The 19,813-nt window shown below is 54.8% G+C and overlaps 1 protein-coding gene across 2 annotated transcripts in view; it reads left to right on the top strand.

The window, feature by feature from the left end:
• The window catches only part of WNT9B (Wnt family member 9B), a 30,171-nt gene extending 11,572 nt beyond the window's left edge, over window positions 1-18,599 (top strand). Inside the window, exons 2-4 of one of the 2 annotated variants that reach the window (XM_039477057.2) lie at window positions 9,962-10,218; window positions 12,506-12,771; window positions 14,299-18,599. In XM_039477057.2, the coding sequence (XP_039332991.1) occupies window positions 9,962-10,218; window positions 12,506-12,771; window positions 14,299-14,772 (997 nt within the window). In that variant the 3' untranslated portion in view covers window positions 14,773-18,599. Of the gene's footprint in view, window positions 1-3,195; window positions 10,219-12,505; window positions 12,772-14,298 lie in introns of those variants that run through there. The other variant, XM_010331440.3, reaches the window with a different exon arrangement.
• The last annotated feature ends 1,214 nt before the right edge of the window (window positions 18,600-19,813 follow it).

The raw sequence follows: 19,813 nt of genomic DNA, 5'->3' as shown, positions 1-19,813 counted from the left end.
GCTGGTCTTGAACTCCCAACCTCAGGTGATCCACCTGCCTTGGCCTCCAAAGTGCTTGGATTACAGGCGTGAGCCACCACACCCAGCCTAATTTTTTTTTTTGTTTGTTTTTTTGAGACGGAGTTTCGCTCTTGTTACCCAGGCTGGAGTGCAATGGCGCGATCTCGGCTCACCGCAACCTCCGCCTCCTGGGTTCAGGCAATTCTCCTGCCTCAGCCTACTGAGTAGCTGGGATCACAGGCACGCGCCACCATGCCCAGCTAATTTTTTGTATTCCCAGTAGAGACGGGGTTCCACCATGTTGACCAGGATGGTCTCGATCTCTTGACCTCGTGATCCACCCGCCTCGGCCTCCCAAAGTGCTGGGATTACAGGCTTGAGCCACTGTGCCCGGCCATTTTTTTTGTATTTTTAGTAGAGATGGGGTTTCACCATGTTGGCCAGGTTGGTCTCAAACTCCTGACCTCAAGTGATCAGCCCACCTTGGCCTCCCAAAGTGCTGGGATTACAGGCATGAGCCACTGTGTGCCCAGCCCAAGCCCAGGCCAGTTTCTTGGCTGCTCCTTGCTGGGTGTCACCAGGCTACCCAAGCAGGGTGCCTCCCCAGGAACTGAGGTTCAGAGGGAACCAACCTGACTTTCAGACTCCAAGGTACAGGGCCCCACAGGGGCTGAGGACCAGAACCAGATGGCCCTGAGATCTGGCACTGCGGAGAGCATGCGCTAGGAATCACAGTCTCAGGCTGGGGAGGGTGTGGCTGCAGGCAGCTTCCTCCAGAGCCATGCCCTCCCAAAGCCCACCCAGCCCGAGCTTGGGAAGGTTTGGTGCTGAGGTGTTAGGTGGTAGAGACCACATCGAGTCCAGCAGGGTGGGACCGCAGAGAGGCTGAGGGAGAGCCCTGAGCTGCACTCTTTGGGTTAGGCATCTAAGGGGCATAATATGCAGCCAGCAGGGTCTGTGGAGCATCTGCATGGTGGGAGTAGGCATCTGGACTGGGAAATAATGGATCTCAGGGTATCAGGGTATGGAAAACCATGGCCTCTGCCAAAGAGCTTACAGGGTAAAGCTTTGAAGAGGAAGAAAGCAGTGTCAGCCATGCAGAGCTGGTGGTACTATTTCCACAAAAGTGGGAGAAGACAAAGAAAGGGGATAGTTAGAGGGCGATGGGGCTGGCAAGTAAGGAGGGCTTCCTAGAGGAGGCAAACACACATCACAGCACGCTGTGTGGGACCTCAGGATCACCTTTCCCATTCTCTGCATTTTTAGTCAAGTGTTAAAAAAGGTCGTGGGTATAGAAGATTCCAGGGGATCCATGAAGGCTTTTGGACTGGGAAAAGGTATCCCAGGCAGAGGTTGCAGCATGGAGGTGGGACCAAGTTAGACATGGCAGAGGACAAGGGAGAGACTAGCCTGGCTGAGGGGAGAGGCCCCGTGCTCCAGCTCTGGCTGGCTCTGGGTTCAGCATGGTCTTAGTGGTTCTATTCCCAAGGGAGCTGCTCACAACTGTGTCCATCCCAGGGGGTGTCCTGGACTACTCTGGATGGATCCTTGATCAGGCAGGGAGGTTCCTGCAGTCCCTAGAGCTGGGTGGGGGGTATGGGCCATCCGCGGGACCTGCAGAACAAGTGGAATCTGCAGCATGGGACATCTCTGCCTGTGCAGACAATGGTACTTTCCTCAGCATCAAGGGGTCACCCACAAGGCATTGCCCAGGGACCTGGCCCTTCCAGAGCTCAAGCCCAGCCTGAGCCTGCCTGTGCATGGGAAGAAGGTGATCAGAGCCCAGGGTGCATTCAAGAGCCTGCCAAGCTAGTTAGTTGGTCAGCTTGTCATGGTTAAATAACTTGGCTGGAGTCACCCAGCCAGGACCCCGAGTTGGGTAGGAGCTTGCCACCAGAAGTGTGGCTTCAGCCACAATTTGCCTTTCCCTGAAGTTCCCACCCATCCCTACACCAAGCTCCGCAGCTCCTTCTCTCTTCATATGCCAGGCCCTCTCTTCTGATCTTCCCTCTGCCTAGCCAAGTATGTTCTCAAGCATTGGTATTGTAGCGGACTCTCACACTTTAGTATGAATAGGCAGGCCACTTCAGTAAGCCTGATTTCTGACTTTTCACTGAAAAGAGACTGAGTTTCAGACCAGGGAAAGTAGCCTTTAAACAGAGGGTTTTTCTCTCCCTTCCTGAGGTCCTACCCTTAGGCCACCCAGGAGGTCAGAGGAGTCCTGACCAGCCCTCCTTCCCTCAAAACCTAGCTGTCTTGTATTTCCACCACCTTAGATGTTTGATGTGGTGATGCTGATTTGGCTTCCCTGAAGGGCTGGGGCTGCAAGCAGAAACTACCAGGCTTGGTGGCAGCAATCAAGAGACCTGGGCCACACACACAGCCCTGCTACCAAGTCAGTGGGTCACCTTGGATGACCAATCTTGCGTGAACTTGCGGGGTACCAGATAGGTCAAAGCAGAGATGTGCACATTTGGCTCACCCTACCCCTCCTGCTTCCCTGCAGCGGCCTCCAGGACACCTCCCAGGAGCCAGCAGAGCAAAACTTCTGAGCCAGGGGACCTGAAAGGGTTTCTCCAGCTCTAACATATAATGATTTGAATGGTGTACCTTTGGACTCAGCCTAGGAACTGGGGGAGATGTTTATAGTCACAGACTCATAGAGGTGATGGATCCTTCTGTGCAGGAATGACTGGGGACCCTCTGCAGTCACTGTGCCACTTGACACATGCGTGCCAGGGACAAAGACTTCCCCTCCTTGGCTTCAGCCGAGGCTAAAGAGAGGGAGAGAGCCAGGAGGAGGAAGAAGGAAGCATTTCCTTCGCAGATGTTGAACCAGCCAGGCTGTAAATGCCGGGCATTGTTGAGATGCAAAGCATGTTCCCCGTGCGAGCTGAGAGCTGCCCACTCAGCCCTGAGCACATCTCCCTGATGCCATCCCGAAGGCAGCCCAGTCTGCGGCTGTGAAACAGGAAGTGGGGCTGTGCTTGGAGAGACAGAGCCCACAGCTGGACCCGGCTCTTTCCTCTGAGTCAGGGATGGGTGGGGGACAAGGCTGTCGGGTGGGCTCCGGGGAGAGGTGTGGACAGATTCAGTCCTCCGGGTGGGTTTGTGCGGATGGAGGATGAGAGCTGGGGAGAAAAGGAGGGCTGGATCCAGAGGTGGGGCTGGGGGTGGGGGCGCCAGATGGGAGGAACAAGTAGTCTCAAGGTCTGTGGGTGGATGGGGCACAAAGCTGATGCTCAGAAAAGTCCCTTTTGGTGTATGTGACAGGGTCTCACTGTCACCCAGGGTGGAATGCAGTGGTGTGATCACAGCTCACTGCAGCCTTGACCTCCTGGGCTTAAGCAATCCTCCCAGCCTGTAACTGGGACCACAGGCACATGCCACCATGCCCAGCTAATTTTTTAAGTTTCAATTTTGTAGAGACAGGACCTCACTTAACGTTGCCCAGGCTGGTTTCGAACTCCTGGGCTCGAGTAATTCATCTGCCTTGGCCTCCCAGAGTGCTGGTGCTACAGGTGCATGCCATCATGCCTGGCCAAAAGATCCTTTATAGTTGTGCTTTTGTTTACTGATACTCTCTTAATAAAGGTATAAGGGAATGAGCGAGTAAGTGAAAAGACGGGCTGGAGAGAGTTGGGCATAAAGGTAGGAAGGTAGGCAACAGTTGTTTCCGAATTTCCCTGGCTGCAGGACATCATGGAGGTGGTGCACGGTGGCTCTAGGTGCTGTAGAGGAGAAAGACGCCTGGAAGGTGGAGGGGAGGGCGTGCTCACAGTATGGGAAATCTGGGGCCTCCCAGTGTAACAGCAGGAGGGGAGAGAAGCCTGGAGTTGGTGTTGAGTACCCACTTTCAAAGAAGGGCTGCCCAGGGCCATGGTGCCCTCTCCTACTGGGCCAGACACTGCCCTCACCCAACTCCCTGCTGCTGGGAAGAGGTAGGGAGTAGAGACCACAAAAGGGGATGGGGTCTGAGTGTGTGTGTGAGTGTGTATGTGTGTGAGAATGTGTGTATGTGTGAGAGTGTACGTGAGAGGATGTGTGTGTGTGAGTGTGTGTATTTGTGTGTGTGGGGGATCAGTGAGGGCCAGCAGAGGTAGACAGATGTTTGAGATGAAAGCACAAAGGGCGCACTCACCATGCAAATGGCCCTGCAGCGGAAGCCTGTTATCAGGAGCATCTGATGGGGTCTTGCAGGGTGGCGGCCAGCACCCACGGCAGCACAAGGCTTTCCTGGTTCCCAGGCAGCTGCCTGCAGTTGGCATGGCCCTGGCACAACACATCATTCCTGGACCCTCCAGCTGAGAGTCCAGACACACTGGCATTACCTGGTGCCCTGGAAACCACCCGCCTTGTCCTGTGCCACCCACCCACCACATCCTGGGCATAGCCTCTGCTGAAACCAGCAGACCCTCTCAAGCAGAAACAAGGGTGGGAATAGGTGGAAGAACAGGGCGTGGGGCACTCTGGGGTGATGAGAAAAACTCTCCGTCCACTTGGTCTTTCCCAGACAGCCTGGAGTGCTCCCTGAGAGCTCCCTCTTGCCTCCTCCCCACCCCCACGCCTCCTACAGGCAGGATGGGACTGGTCAAGATCAAGTTCTTACGTGCACAGTGCCAGGAGTTCTGATCTGGGTCCCTAGGCAGCTACTGGTGGTTCCTCAAGGAGCCAGGCCAGTTCAAATCTTTCTCTTCCTTCCCCTTCTTGGAGTCTCGAGAGAGTTTGGAGGACTCCTGAATCCAACCAAGTTCCCTCCAGATTGTGAGCTTCTTGAGGGCAGGACCATGTCCCAGCACAGTGCCTGGCACATGGTAGATGCTCAATAATGACAAATACTTATCTGGAGCATCCAGTGTGCCAGGCACTGCTCTCAGAGCGCAGGGAAGTAAAGCACCTTGCACAAGGGAGCGCAACTAGGAAGAGGTGGAGGCGGGATTTGAACCCAGGCAGTCTGGCTCCAGCCATGCCCACTCATGAGTTAAGGTGTATTTGTTTGATGGAATGAGCTCAGGTGGTGAGGGGACAACCCTGAGGCCACCTCTGAGTGAGTCAGTCCTGGGACCAGACTACCCAGGCCAGAATAGCCTTGGGGCATGACATCCTGGGGGCCCCACTCTCCAGGCAGGGGGTGGGTGATTATTGAAGGATGAGGTCCCTGGGATCCTGCAGATGGTGGACAGAGCAGTGTCCTGGGAGGCTCCCCAAAGCCTGGGAGAGCCATCTTCTGCTTCCTTCAAGGTCACCCCAGTGGGTCAGCTTTAGCCACATTTGTGGGTGCTGTGTACATTGGAGAGTGGGAAAGGAGGTGGGCGGGAGGTGCCAGGAGGGTCAGAAGAGACCTGAGGGTGGGAGTGTGTGTGACATGAAGTCCTGAGGGGCACCCTTGACTTCTCCCACTCTAGAGAAAGACAGGCTGGTCTGTCAAGTGGTTGAGGGTGCCTTGGGGTCAAAGCCAGAGGTCATCGCATGTGTGGGGGTGGGGGCTCTGGTCTTATGATCAACCTGACCACGAAGGAACCATGAGGTGAGGGTACAGAGAGCAGAGAGACACAGACTGGGGCAGAGAGGGTCACTTGGGGTAATTGCTTTCTTAATAGGAAAAGAGAGGCTAGAAGTTAGCCTGGGGGAGCCTGAGACAGACAGTAATAGGGGAGGTCGCTGGGCCAGAGCAGGCGCAGCCTGAAGGAGTGGTGGCCCCAGGAGGCGCAGGAGCAGCTGAGCCAGGCAGTTGCCCCCAGCCCAGAAGAGCAATTAGCAAGTTGGCAAACAACCCTTCCTCTGCTCTTTAGTTCAGAACCCTGGTTACCCTTACTTGTTTGACTGATCTGATAGCAAGCATCTGACTGGCCACAAGGCAGCGTCTTTATTAAGACCCCCATATTTAGCTAGGCAAGGTGGCTCAGGCCTGTAATCTCAGCCCTTTTGGAGGCCAAAGTGGGCAGATCCCCTGAGGTCAGGAGTTTGAGACCAGCCTAGCCAACATGAGGAAAACCCGTCTCTACTAAAAATACACAAAAAAACTAGCTGGACATGGTGGTGTGTGCCCATTACTCCAAGCTACTCAAGAGGCTGAGACAAGAGAATCGCTTGAACCCAGGCGGCAGAAGTTGCAGTGAGCCAAGATCACACCAGCCTGGGTGACAGAGTGAGACGCCATAAAAAAAAAAAAAAAGAATTCTGGATTCACAAGATTAAGGAAGCTCACTCGAATTTCTCCAGTTGTCCATCTTACCCGCTTGGCACTCAGCTAACTGTGGGTAATCAAGATTTCACAGAGGGACGCAGTGAGTGGTGTCTGCAGGCCTGGGATGCCAGAGAGTATGACTTCCTCCAGAGGATGACACCATGCCTGCTGACCTCTGAGCAGGCTGGAGCCTGCCACACCCAGAATTATTCTGGGGTCCAGGAAGATAGCTTCCCAGCAGAAGCCATGGGCTGCGCATATGTGGCATTCACTGCTTAGTAGGTGGTCATTTTCTAAATATGATGTCCTGGTACTTCCTTCAACGGAAATATGATCCCAAACTGCAACACAGAGAACAAGCAGAGGGAAACTGGGTCTTGGGGGTCTCTCAGGCTGTCTTCCTGGGTCCCATGGGGTTCCCGAGGCAGTACCAGGGAGCCTCCTTTGAGAGCAGCCCTGGGCAGACCAGGGCCCAGTGTGGCCTGAGGCCTCTGTGCGGTTGGCTGCCTTTCCTGGTCATTAATCGCTACTAAGTGTCATTACCACTAATAAAATTAACCGACTTGATACTAGACTCCCTGAGCCATCAATCTCAGGGTCCATTAGATGAAATTTTAAAAACAGATGCCTCTGGGGTGGGGCCCGAGGATTGGCGTTCCACCGAGCTCCCAGGCAAGGCTGGCTGTGCCCAGCTGGGCACCGTTTGAGACCCACTGCCCCCTCCAGGGTCTCTTCCCCTGGACGTTGTGGACAGTGAGGTGGGGTGGGTCCCTTCTGGGCACTGCAGGGTACTGGGCAGCATCCCTGGCCTCCACCTACTCCATACCAGAAACATCAAAAACAAAAACAAACCAACCAAACCCAGATGCCTGTTGAATGAGTGGAGGGGTTTGCTGGGTCTGGCTCCCACGGGCAGCCTGGGGAATTCTGGCACTCTCCAGATGTCAGAGGTCGTAATCAAGGACGATGCCTTTAGTTAGACAACCAACTTTGAGCCTCCACTCCACACTATAGGGGAGTCTTAGACAAGAACACAGCTTGGGCGGGGTGCAGTGGCTCACATCTGTAATTCCAACACTCTGGGAGGCTGAGGCGGGCAGGTCACTTGAGATCAGGAGTTCGAGACCAGGTGAAAACCCCTCTCTACTGAAAATATGAAAATCAGCCGGGCGTGGTGGTGCATGCCTGTAGGCCCAGCTACTCGGGAGGCAGAAGCAGGAATTGCTTGAATCTGGGAGGCGGAGGTTACAGGAAGCCAAGATCACACCACAGCACCCCAGCCTGGACCACACAACAAGACTCTGTCTCAAAAAAAAAAATTATGTTACATATTATGTTGTATCATATGACATATAATGTAGCTATAATGATATAATAATAGCTATTATTCTTAAAATGGCATTTGAGGCAGGTCTTGAAGGATATGCAGCCCCATTGGCGAAAATTTCCATCACTCCCTGCTTGTTCTCTTGTCTGTCAATCAGCTGCTACCAGGGAGGTCCAGTTTCTAAAACAGGAATCGTAAGCCCCCAGGGTGAGGAGGAGGACATTGGAGGGCAAGGTAGCTGCAGCCCCCAAGCCGCCCTCCACACTGGAAGCCAGTCAAGGCGTGGCCTCCTCAGCTGGAGCTGACATCCAGTCCTGCTCTGGACCTGCCAGGGGTCAAGCTCTGAGGGTTTCCTGCCAGGCTGCAGGGAGGGTGTTGGGTGTAGACCTGGTGGACTGGAAAATTACCCATTTACCCCCAGATTAATGATTAACGGGCCCCTGCCCTCACCCTGTCTGGGAGAGGAGCCCAGGGCCAGGCTGGGCCAGGGGAAGCCCGATAGCATCTGTCTGTGCTCGGAGGTTTCGGAGATATGCTCCATGATGGGTTGACTGCACCTGATGGGTGTGGAATCCGAGGGTGATTTCTGAGGGCACCTGGGTGATTTCTGAGGGCCTGGTCAGGCCGCATACCCTCCGGTGAGGCTTCTGGCTTCTGGGCACACAGAGAGGGCGTGGCATCCAGCCAGACGTCCTGGCTAAGGCAGGTGGCTCCAAACACGAGAGATGTGTCCTTGGCTCAGAGGGACGTGGGCCTCTCTGACCACTCCTGGCTTGACCACAGGCCTTGCCGTGGCCAGTGGCACATGAGCAACATGGCAAGTGCCACATCCAAGCAGGAGCTCTAGGAGCCACTGCCTGCTTCCTCCTTTGCTTTTTTTTTTTTTTTTTTTTTTTTTTAAGACCAGGTCTTGCTCTGTTGTCCAAGCTATAGTGCAGTGATGCAATCTCAGCTCACTGCAGCCTCCGCCTCCTGGGCTCAATTTATCCTCCCACCTCAGCCTCCCAAATAGCTAGGACTACAGGCTTGTGCCACCACACCCAGCTAATTTTTCTATTTTTAATAGAGACAGGGTTTTGCTGTGTCACCCAGGCTGGTCTCAAACTCCAGGACTCAGGTGATCCACCTGCTTGGCCTCCCAAATGCTGGGATTACAGATGTGAGCCGCCACACCTAGCCCACCTTTGCTCTTTTACCCTAGCTATGAGGCCAGAACGTCCCAGAATGGGGTTACTTCTTTTGGGCTGGGTCCTGGAATGGTGTATGTTCCACCCACACTGGGGGCGCCAGGGTACAGGACAGCAAATGTTTTGAAGCAGCAGAGCCATCTCACAGAGGGCTTCTGGGAAGAGGGAGGGAAGACGAGCTCTCACTCCAGTTCCCACCCTGCTGCTGGTCTGTTGTATGGCCGGGCCAGTCACTGGCTCATCATCAATCCTTCATTTCCTCCTCTGGACAAAGGGGAGACCCTGCTTAGTTGGAGAGTAAAGCGTCTTGCAAAACGAGAGAAGTTTGGAAAGCCCCAGCCAGCAGGAAGGCAGGCCTGCATGTCCCAGGCACTGGGGTTAGTCCATTTCACATGATCCTCCCAGCGACCCTAGGAGGTAGAGAAGATCACTCTCCCCAGTTTCCAGAAGGGAAAAACCAAGGTGTCAAGGCTGCGCAGCTGGAAAGTCAGCCTTAGAATTTGGCAGCTGGGCTCCAGAATCAATGAACTTCGGATCTAGGAGAACGAGAAGTCTGGGATTGATGGCCTGATGGGAACTCAGCTCCTTCGCCTGCATCTAACCATCGAAGTCCTTCCTTCCTTCCTTCCATCCCCTCCCCTCCCCAGGCATCTATCTGTACCAGGTACCAAGTGGTCAGATGGTTGAAGAGCTATCTGGGGTTTATGGAAACATGTCAGATCGGAACGGGGTTACTTGGGCAGCCACATAGTGTAAGGGGGAGGGGGTTGTCAGGGGACCTTGGCTGGGTGTCCGCTCAATGTCCACATCCCCTCGCTGTCCCCTCTTAGGAATGTGGCTTTCCTGGCCAGGCAGCCACCAATACTCCATGTGTTATTTCCCTGAATTCCCAGATCACAAAAGCTGCCCAGGGAATGTGGTAAATATACAGATTCCCAGGCCCAATTCCAAACCAAGAGACTCAGAATTGCCCAGCATGGATCCTGGGAAAGCGTATTTTTAATAAGCACCCCAGATGATTTTTCTAACTGAGCAAGTTTGAGAAATAGGTGGATAAGAATAGCAGAGACCAGAATCTGGAAAACAGGTTTAAGATCCCGCAGCAACCCTGGTTACGTGAGCCTTAGTTTCCTCATCTGTAAAAGGGGGACGGGACCTCCAGGGGGTAATGAAGGGTAATGAAGCCCCCGAGGAGGCCCCTTCCCTTCGCCTGCCCCTCACCCCCATCCCCACCTGTCTGCCTCCTCTCGCCCTCTCCAGCCTGACTGGGCGGGAGGTCCTGACGCCCTTCCCAGGACTGGGCACTGCGGCGGCGCCGGCACAGGACGGGGCCCACCTGAAGCAGTGCGACCTGCTGAAGCTGTCCCGGCGGCAGAAGCAGCTGTGCCGGAGGGAGCCCGGCCTGGCTGAGACCCTGCGGGACGCTGCGCACCTCGGCCTGCTCGAGTGCCAGTTCCAGTTCCGGGACGAGCGCTGGAACTGCAGCCTGGAGGGCAGGACGGGCCTGCTCAAGAGAGGTGGGGGGGCCGGGGTGGGAGGAGGGCTGGGGAAGAAGGCTTCGGGCAGGAGGAAGCTGGGAGAAGCTGCCCTTTCCTCTCCCCTGGCCCCCGTGCCCAAGCCACGCTGCCTTTCCTGCCCGAGCGTGGTCCCAAATACAGAGTCCCTGGCGTTAGTGAGGGCGGTTGAAGGCCAGGTGTGGCCCAGCCTCAGGTTTGGGGGAGCAGAGGAGCAAGGAAGATCCGGGAGAGGAGGAGACACAAGCCCGTTCCTGGAGGAGCCCACAGATGAGATGGGGTCCCCCATTACCACCCTCTACCTCTTCACACACACGAAACAAGGCTCATGAAGACGTGAGGACGGGTGGCCGCTGGTTCCAGGTCCGATGACATGAGCCAGGCCATGCATTTGTCCACTCCTTCATCTGTCCCTTTGTTCGTCACATCCATCCATCCATCAGTCCCTCCCTCCCTTCTACTCCCATTCTACCTCCCTCCCACCTTCCCGCCTCCCTCCCGCCTCCACCCACCCCCTAAGCATCCATGGAGGCCCACGGTGAGGCAGGCACTGTGCTAGATGCTAAAGGGTCAGAGCTGAACAAGACCCCAGCTGCCCTCAGGAAGCATGCAGTCTAGAAGGGAGAACACAGGTCACCATGTGACTCCCTCGCCAGGGGGAAAGGGCTTCTGATGGGCAGGACAAGGGAATGTGGTTTCAGGACATAGCTTCGCATGGGTCTTCCTGTCAGTTGCTCCTTAAACTCTGACTGCAAGTTGCCATTTAAATGGAACTTCCAGGATGGGCAGAGTGGCTCACACTTCTAATCCCAGCACTTTGGGAGGCTGAGGCGGCCGATCACTTGAGGTCAAGAGTTCAAGATCATTCTGGCAAATATGGTGAAATCCTGTCTGTACTAAAAATATAAAAATTTTAAAACTGCAGTTGGCCAGTTGCCATGGCTCATGCCTTTAATCCCAGAACTTTGGGAGGTGGAGGTCAGGAGTTCGTAACCAGCCTGGCCAATGTAGTGAAACCCATTTGTACTAAAAATACAAAAATTAGCCAGGCGTGTGGCAGGCACCTGTAATCCTAGCTACTCGGGATGCTGAGGCAAGAAAATTGCTTGAACCCAGGAGGCAGAGGTTGCAGTGAGCCGAGATTGTGCCATTGCTCCACCCCGGGCAACAGAGTGAGACTCCATCTAAAAAAAAAAAAAAAAAAAAAATGCAGTGATGCTGTACAGGGCATCCAGGCCCCTCCTAGGCCAGCTCCTCTCCACGGTCTGCCGCCGAGCTAACGGCCTCACTCTGTGTCTCTCTCGGGATGTCACCAGCACCCCAGATGCACTGGAGGGCAGGTAGGAAGTAGTGAGCGCGTGGGAGGCCAGCTTTGGGCCACACCCAGCAGAGAGGAGTGGTCCCGGAGTGGGTGGGATGGTCAGTCTGGGGCAAGCCAGCCAGGAGACTCAAGGTCACTCTATTATTGGGTCTATTCCACAGTGGGTGGCAGAGAATGACATCTGAGAACGACATCATGCATCATGAGAAGCCCATGGGGCTTATCTCAGCGGCCTCAGAAATGGGCTGGTCCGAATGGTCACACACTGACTTGGTGTCAAAATAGCAGGTTTAGCCACAGCTGTGCCTGCACCAGGTGTCTGAGTAGCTTCTCTTTGCATCTCAGTGTCTTCTCTGAGAGGCGGGGGCAGTAGACCCTGGCCTGCTGCCCTTTGGGAATCGGGGCATGTACTGCAGAGTGAATTTGGAAGTTCTATTTATTTATTTGTAATTAAAAAAAAATTTTTTTAAGACAGGGTCTCCCTCTGTTACCCAGGCTGGAGTGCAATGATGCAATCTCAGCTCACTGCAACCTCCACCTCCCCTGTTCAAGCAATTCTGCCTCAGCCACCTGAGTAGCTGGGGTTATAGGCACACGCCACCATGCCCCTCTAATTTTTGTATTTTTGGTAGAGATGGGGTTTCACCGTATTGGCCAGATTAGTCTCGAACTCCTGACCTCAAGTGATCCACCCACCTCAGCCTCCCAAAGTGCTGGGATTAAAGGCAGGAGCTACTGTGTCCAGCCTGGAAGTTCCATTTAAAAGGCAACTTGCAGTAAGAGTTTAAGGGGCAATTGACAGGGAGACCCACGTGGAGCTATGTCCTCAAGCCACATTCCGTTGTCCTGCCCATCAAAGCACTGCCACCCCGCCTCCTGCCCTCAGATGGCAGCAAGCAGCCTCTGAGCTTCCTCCTTTCCTCTCTTTCCCCTTTCCACCCTCCCTATACCCCTGGGTGCCTGATACAGGCTTCAAAGAGACGGCCTTCCTGTACGCAGTGTCCTCTGCTGCTCTCACCCACGCCCTGGCCCGGGCCTGCAGTGCCGGGCGCATGGAGCGCTGCACCTGTGATGACTCTCCGGGGCTGGAGAGCCGGCAGGCCTGGCAGTGGGGCGTGTGCGGTGACAACCTCAAGTACAGCACCAAGTTTCTGAGCAACTTCCTGGGGTCCAAGAAAGGAAGCAAGGACCTGCGGGCACGGGCAGACGCCCACAACACCCACGTGGGCATCAAGGTGAGCATGTCGCGGGCTGCCCACAGTGCCCTCCCACCGGGATGTGGAGCTGGGGAGCAAGGCTTGAAGGAATCCAGCACCCCATCCCCCAAAACACACGAAGAGCCATGAACTTCAGGAAGGCAGGATGAACTTCACGTCTTCAACCAACACTCCCTTAGCATCTACTCTGGGCCATTCCTGGGTACCAAGAACACAGCAGAAGTAGGGAGGGATCACGGGTGCCTTTGGTGGCTGGTCAGCAGTGGAAGCCAGGCTTAGGACTAGGTCTTGGTGAAGCAGGGACATGTTTGGAGAGAGGTCTCCGTTCCTTCCTGGAGGACCGGGCCTTCCTGGAGGTCCTAGAAGCAACATCGTTTGAACATCTCTATCTAGAGCATCCCTGCGTCTTCTCCATTTTACGGGTAGGAAGATGGAAGTGGCCCCAAGAAGGGAAGGGGCTGAGGCTACACAGGAGTGGGAGACCTGGAGTCTATTGAGGTGAGGAGGCCAGGAGACACCAGTGCTCTAACTCTTTAGGGGATTAAAAGCTGAGTTGTAGCCGGGCGCGGTGGCTCAAGCCTGTAATCCCAGCACTTTGGGAGGCCGAGGCGGGTGGATCACGAGGTCGAGAGATCGAGACCATCCCGGTCAACATGGTGAAACCCCGTCTCTACTAAAAATACAAAAAATTAGCTGGGCATGGTGGCGCGTGCCTGTCATCCCAGCTACTCAGGAGGCTGAGGCAGGAGAATTGCCTGAACCCGGGAGGCAGAGGTTGCGGTGAGCCGAGATCGCGCCATTGCACTCCAGCCTGGGTAATGAGAGCGAAACTCCGTCTCAAAAAAAAAAAAAAAAAAAAAAAAAAAAAAAGCTGAGTTGTAATCACTGAGTTGGTGTGAACCAGGGCCGCTGTGTTCAGTTTTGTAAATTGTCTATTCCACAAGAATGCCAGGCCAAGGGGAGGAGCTGGGGCTGAGATGTGGCCCACACTGTTGTCACCAGGGCATGCACACTGGCACGGGTCTGGCTCTATCGAGGGGAAGGGAGCCTTTTACCTTTTTTTTTTGAGATGGAGTTTTGCTCTTGTCGCCCAGACTGGAGTGCAATGGTGTGATCTCGGCTCACTGCAACCTCTGCCTCCCGGGTTCAAGCAATTCTCCTGCCTCAGCCTCCCTGGTAGCTGGGATTACAGGCATGTGTCACCATGCTTGGCTAATTTTGTATTTTTAGTAGAGATGGGGTTCTCCATTTTGGTCAGGCTGGTCTCGAACTCCCGACCTCAGGTGATCCACCCGCCTCGGCCTCCCAAAGTGCTGGGATTAAAGGCATGAGCCACTGCTCCCGGCCGCCTTTTACTATTAATAGTTTGCACGAAGGTGCCTCATAGCTAACTTGGATCCTATCTTTTTCCTTCATGAGAACCTTCCTGTCTCTTTCCAATGCCCTGCTGCTGCCCTGCTGGGGTTGGTGCTCTGGCTCTGGGGGTGGGCTCTGGCTGCTGGGCCCTGGCCTCTGACCATGCCTCTGTTCTGTCTCTCCCCACAGGCTGTAAAGAGTGGCCACAGGACCACGTGTAAATGCCATGGGGTGTCAGGCTCCTGTGCCGTGCGCACCTGTTGGAAGCAGCTCTCCCCATTCCGTGAGACGGGCCAGGTGCTGAAGCTATGCTATGACTCGGCTATCAAGGTGTCCAGTGCCACCAATGAGGCCTTGGGTCGCCTAGAGCTGTGGGCCCCTGCCAGGCAGGGCAGCCCCACCCAAGACCTGGCCCCGCGGTCTGGGGACCTGGTCTACATGGAGGACTCACCCAGCTTCTGCCGGCCCAGCAAGTTCTCACCGGGCACGGCGGGCAGGGTGTGCTCCCGGGAGGCCAGCTGCAGCAGCCTGTGCTGCGGGCGGGGCTATGACACCCAGAGCCGCTTGGTGGCCTTCTCCTGCCGCTGCCAGGTGCAGTGGTGCTGCTACGTGGAGTGCCAGGAGTGCGTGGAGGAGGAGCTCGTGTATACCTGCAAGCACTAGCCTACTGCCCAGCACGCCAGTCTGGCATGGCCGCAGCCCCCCGTGGCACCCTTCCGCCCACCCAACCGGCCCTCTGGACAGGCAGTCATCACATGCGTGCACAAACCGGCATGTGTGCCGAGGCACCGAGTGTGCCATTCACCACCATTCCTTGGTAGCCTTTTGCCTCCCTCAGTACTCAACAAAGGAGCAAAGCTTCATCCCTGAACCCAAGCATCCCCAGCCTTGTTGAAGGCTTGGAGAGGAGGGCAGAGTGAGAAAGATGTGGAGGGAAGTAAGGGAGACCGAGAGGACAGCAGGACTGGAGCTTTGGAGGCGAGGGAGGGGCTGTTCCATCTTGCTTCCTGGGATGAATGGCTTGGAGCCAGCATGTTCTTGGGAGGTGAGCGGCTGAGCGGGGAATACCGAGGGAGGCAGCGCCAGCTAGAAGTGAAGGTGGGAGTCTGGCTGGGATGGGCCAGTCCGGTCCTGTGGCCCTGCTCAGGCGCAGTGAGCTCCAGGTGTCACACGCCTCCACCACTACCCTGGTTTTGCTGTGCCACGGATGGGGAGAAAGCCCAGGTGGTAGAAGCCATCTATCTGTTCAGAGAAAGGAGAGCTTTCTGAGCTTGAGTGGACCCAAGTGAGATCCATGCCCTGGAGCCCTGTGTCCTTAATTTGACTTTTCGAATAAGCCTCCCCTAAAGCTTCATTCTTGCCTTGAGAGCTGGGTTATCCACACCCATCCAGCTGTGCTCACAACGACCACCCGTCAGGTAAGACAGGTGGGAGAACCAGCCGCCAAGGTGGGGCTCAGTGCACCTGAGGTGGAGCAGAAAGACAGCGGCCCCTCCCTGTGTTCCCTGCTGGCCAAAGGAATCTTTACTCCCAGCCCAGAGGAGGAGGGCAACAGCTTCCTGGTGCCCAGCAGTGACATGGTGAGCTGTTTCTCAGCTGGCTCTTGAGTCCTTTTGGTGACTTACTGTGACTGGGGCCTGCCAGGTCTGTGACACCCCCACACCAACTGAGTTCACAATACTGAAGACTAGCTGCTCATGAGCTATGACTTGAGGTGACATGTCTACTCTTGTGGGTGCTCATCTAAGTAAGGCTTTTGCCCTGGTTGGGGTTACAGATGCTTGAGTCCGTGCGAAGCCTGGCTCCTGGGTAGCCTCCTTCAGTTCCCAGTCAATGGCCCCTCACTTGGCCCTCACTTGGGCTCTTACTTGAGGAGGAGACGTGACTTTGTTAATTTCTTCAGATCCTGTGGACATTTCCAGCACCACCTGCCAAGGCCCTCGGAGAAAGGAGAGAGAGACTGGCATCTCCACACAGGCACACACGGACACACAGCCCCTGGACCAGGCTGGCGTTCCGGTCGCACACACCTCTCTGGTTCAGGATGAAGACCTTGCAGAGGTCACCTTGCTGGAGGCATTGTGCTTCCCCAGAGTGGGGCCCAATGCCAGCCAGGAGGAAGTGACTTCTTTCGGGAAGCCCTTGGCCACTTTGCTGGCCCTGCCACACCCCTCTGTCAGCTTCCTTTCTCCCTAAACCTAGAGTTGCTGACCCTTCACCATGACAGGAAACTTCAGAATCAGCCGAATTCTCAGAAACCTCGCCTGTGCCAGCTCCAGGACAAAGGCCCGCTGACGGCCCCAGTGGACTCCCCGAGACCTCCAAGGGTGGAGAGAAGCTGGCCTCTTTCCAGTGGATCAGGGCAGCCTGCTGGATGCTGGAAGGATCTGTGACTGCAGAGGCTCAACTGAGAAGCCAAACTGACCTGAGCGCCTCTCGCTAAAGTGACATTGCTGATCCAAGCACCTGCCCACACCTTGGCAGGAGGAGAAACATGGGGAGAGGGCTGGCTTTCTCGCGTCTTTCACTTCCCCGCAGCATGGAGACTTTCTCTGCCTTTCAGTCCATCTTGCTCCTCTGAGATACCATCTCTGCCTCCATCCAGGCTCAGCCCTGGGCATAAAGCAGCAGGGACCTCACTGGCAGGAAGAGGGGGCCTGGAAGCAACTTGGGGGCCGGAGCACCCTGATCCACCAACACACCACCCGCATCCTGACTCTGGTTGGCAGCATCAGGGTCACGGGAGGGCAAAGGGCAGGCTCTGAGGCACTTGGCCGTGGCTGGCTGCTAACATGGACACCCAAGTCAATGGCACAGTGTAGGTTCTGACAGCTCTTCGGCTTGTGGGGACTTCTCTGTCTCTCTCCTTCTCTTCTTCCTTGCTCCCATCCCTTTCTTTCCGGTTACCCCTAAAGACCCACCTCAGTCCTCTTGGGGCCCCTGGGGACTAGAGTGGCCACTGACCCCCGCATTCTATAGCTTTAAGGGAAATGCTCACAGGGTATTTTGTCTACCTCAAATATATAGTTTTTAGGGCAAAGGAGAATAATTTATATAGCTAAGATATATGAGAAAGTATTTATATTATTTATACAGTTGCTATATTCCATGGACAGCACAGGTGGGGTTGCATGTCTCCCCCGGAAACTGTCTGGGGAGATGCAGCCTGACCAGGCCAGGTCCCCCACTGAGCAGAAGGACAGATGGCAGGGAAGGAGGTCAAGCCTGTATCCCACGACTGGGTCCGTCTCGGAGCCCGTGAGAACACGTCCCTCTGTGTGAGCCCTGCTGGGCTCCATCCAGACGCTGCTTGTGAAGTTTTTGTAGGTGTTTTGCTCTTTTGGGTCCAGGCCTCCTTCTTCTGCTCTGGTCAAAGTGTCTTGCTCATAATAATAATGACAACAAGAGTGACCACACCTGACATTTTGGTAAACAGTAAAGCACTTTGCTGTTCAGAAATGCAAATGTTTGCCCTTTTTATCTCACTTGATTTCTCCATTATCTCTGTGAGGTGGGTGGGGCCACATGACGGTGCCCATTTTATAGAAGAGGCCCAGCGATGGAGAGCTGTGCTCAAAGTCACACTGAAGAGGCTTGTTCAGTGAATATTTACTGAACGTCTTCATGGACCAGGCACTACAGGAGCTGACTTGCTCTGAGCCCAGAAGCTCCAAAGCCTGGGTACCACTGTGAGCCCAAGCACTCAGGGACTTGCCGGGCTGGGACCCTGGTCTTTTGGATCTGGATGGCAGGTTGCCACTTCCCCCAAGTGGAGTCCCATGTCTCAGGGGCTGATACTGCCTGAAAAGTCTGGAGAGACCAGGACCCCACTCAGGCCACTCCAAGAGGTCCTTCTGCCTATATTGCTAGAGAAGGTTTGGCTACACCACCAGGCCCTTCCCAGCCTACAAATAAGTTGTTTGCTCTTATTTGTGTTTTGCTTGTAAAAATGAATTGTCTTCCACTGAATTTCTGGCTTTTTTTGCAAACATCAGCTGCGCTGGCAGACCGGGCCTGCATTCCCTCCTGGCCACAGGCAGCTAGAGCGAGGGAGCCCTATTGGACAGGATGCCCCGAGTGCCCCCGTCACTCATAATGCTCCTACCTGCTTCTCATGAGCGCATAGTCCCATCCCATGGTCTAGATAAGCCCAGCTTCCCTGGTATCTTTCATCGCCTGGCAGACAGACAGACCCATGCCAACCCTGGAGATTACATGCTTTTGAACCTTTCTGTTCTCAACAACAGTGAACTTCAAATGCTTTTTGTCTTAGGACGCTTTTGAATAACAATGAAAACCATCACTTATTGAGTGCCCCTTATGTCCATGTATTCAACCAACGATTATTTAGTGATCTCTTATCGAACACCAAGCAGCATCCTAGATGTTTGGTACAGCTATGAATAGGACCAAGTCTCTGCCTCATGGGGCTGACATCCTAGTGGGTGAGAAAGACGATAAACCAATAAATGATATGCCAGTAATATGCATTTATTTTGTCTCAATTTATTGCAATAACTTTGCACATTGGACATGGTCCCCGTAATGGGTAAGGAGATGGAGGTTGTGAGCTGAGAAGCCGCCTCATTGCAGCTGGCAGGCAGCAGGGCCAGGATTAGAACACAGATCTCTTATCATCCAGTGTATGGGATTCTTCCTCTATACTGGTGTAGGTTGGGCAGGGATGGATCGCCCCATTTTATGGATTCTGGGTAAACTGAGGCCTAGAGGAAGGAAGTAATCCATCCTGGATTACACACCAACTCAGACAGACCAGAGCCTGGGTCCTTTCTGGAGGTGACAAGCATTTCTGGAGCCCTCATGCTATTGCCAGCAGCATGGGTCGGGGTGGGGCGGGATGAAGCTAAGCAGGGGTCTTCAGGGACCTACAGTCCGACAGGAGAAATGAGCAGCACAGCCATGCAGTGATTTGGATCATTTTTGCATGAACCCTGAGTCCCTTTTCTGGCCACAGTGACTTCCCAACATGCTTTGGGAGGCCTCGCCCACTAGGATCTTCCTGGGGGTCTGACAGGAGAGGAAGCCTCTTTCTGAGCCAAGCACAGCACAGTGCCTATCTCCTGGCACAGACCTGCCCGGCCCCAGTTCTTCACCGCTGCTGGGGTCCACATTGCCTTACCTGGGCTCCCCAGGGCAGGAGGCAGATGTGGCCCACAGTCCCACTCTGCGGAGGCTACTTTTCCACCCACATCCCTGTCCTAACATGTTCCTTCTGCCCAGTGTCCTGGGCCCGGAGACCAGCTGGCTCTGAGCAACATCAGACGTCCACATGCAGCAGCAGGCTACAGTGTACCAAGGGATTTCTCAGCTATTTTCTCTCTTGAGCCTCACAAGGTGGACACCCCTCTCTTTTTAGAGATGAGGAACTGAGACACAAAATGGTTAAGTGACTCACCAGAGGCTACATTGCTAGCAAGTGGATCCAGGCCTTCTGCTCCAAACCCCATATTCTTTCTACCATACACCATCCTCCCCTCCTCCTGCCCCCATCTGAGCCTTACCTTGTTCCTGCTCATAAACTGGTCCCCAAACAGGCCCGCAGACTCCTCCACCTCTAGCTGCTGGGTGCCACCAGCTTCCAGGAGGACCAGGGCATGTTGAGACAATCACTAGGTGGGTACCCTACCCACAGTATCCCCTCCTTTAAAAACAGCCACGTTTGTTAGCTCTCTTTGCATATGCA

Source organism: Saimiri boliviensis, chromosome 17 (genome assembly GCF_048565385.1).
Source record: "Saimiri boliviensis isolate mSaiBol1 chromosome 17, mSaiBol1.pri, whole genome shotgun sequence".
In the NCBI taxonomy this organism is placed as follows: Eukaryota; Metazoa; Chordata; class Mammalia; order Primates; family Cebidae; genus Saimiri; species Saimiri boliviensis.
The sequence above is the reverse complement of the archived record's forward strand: the minus strand, read 5'-3'. Positions and strand labels throughout refer to the sequence as shown.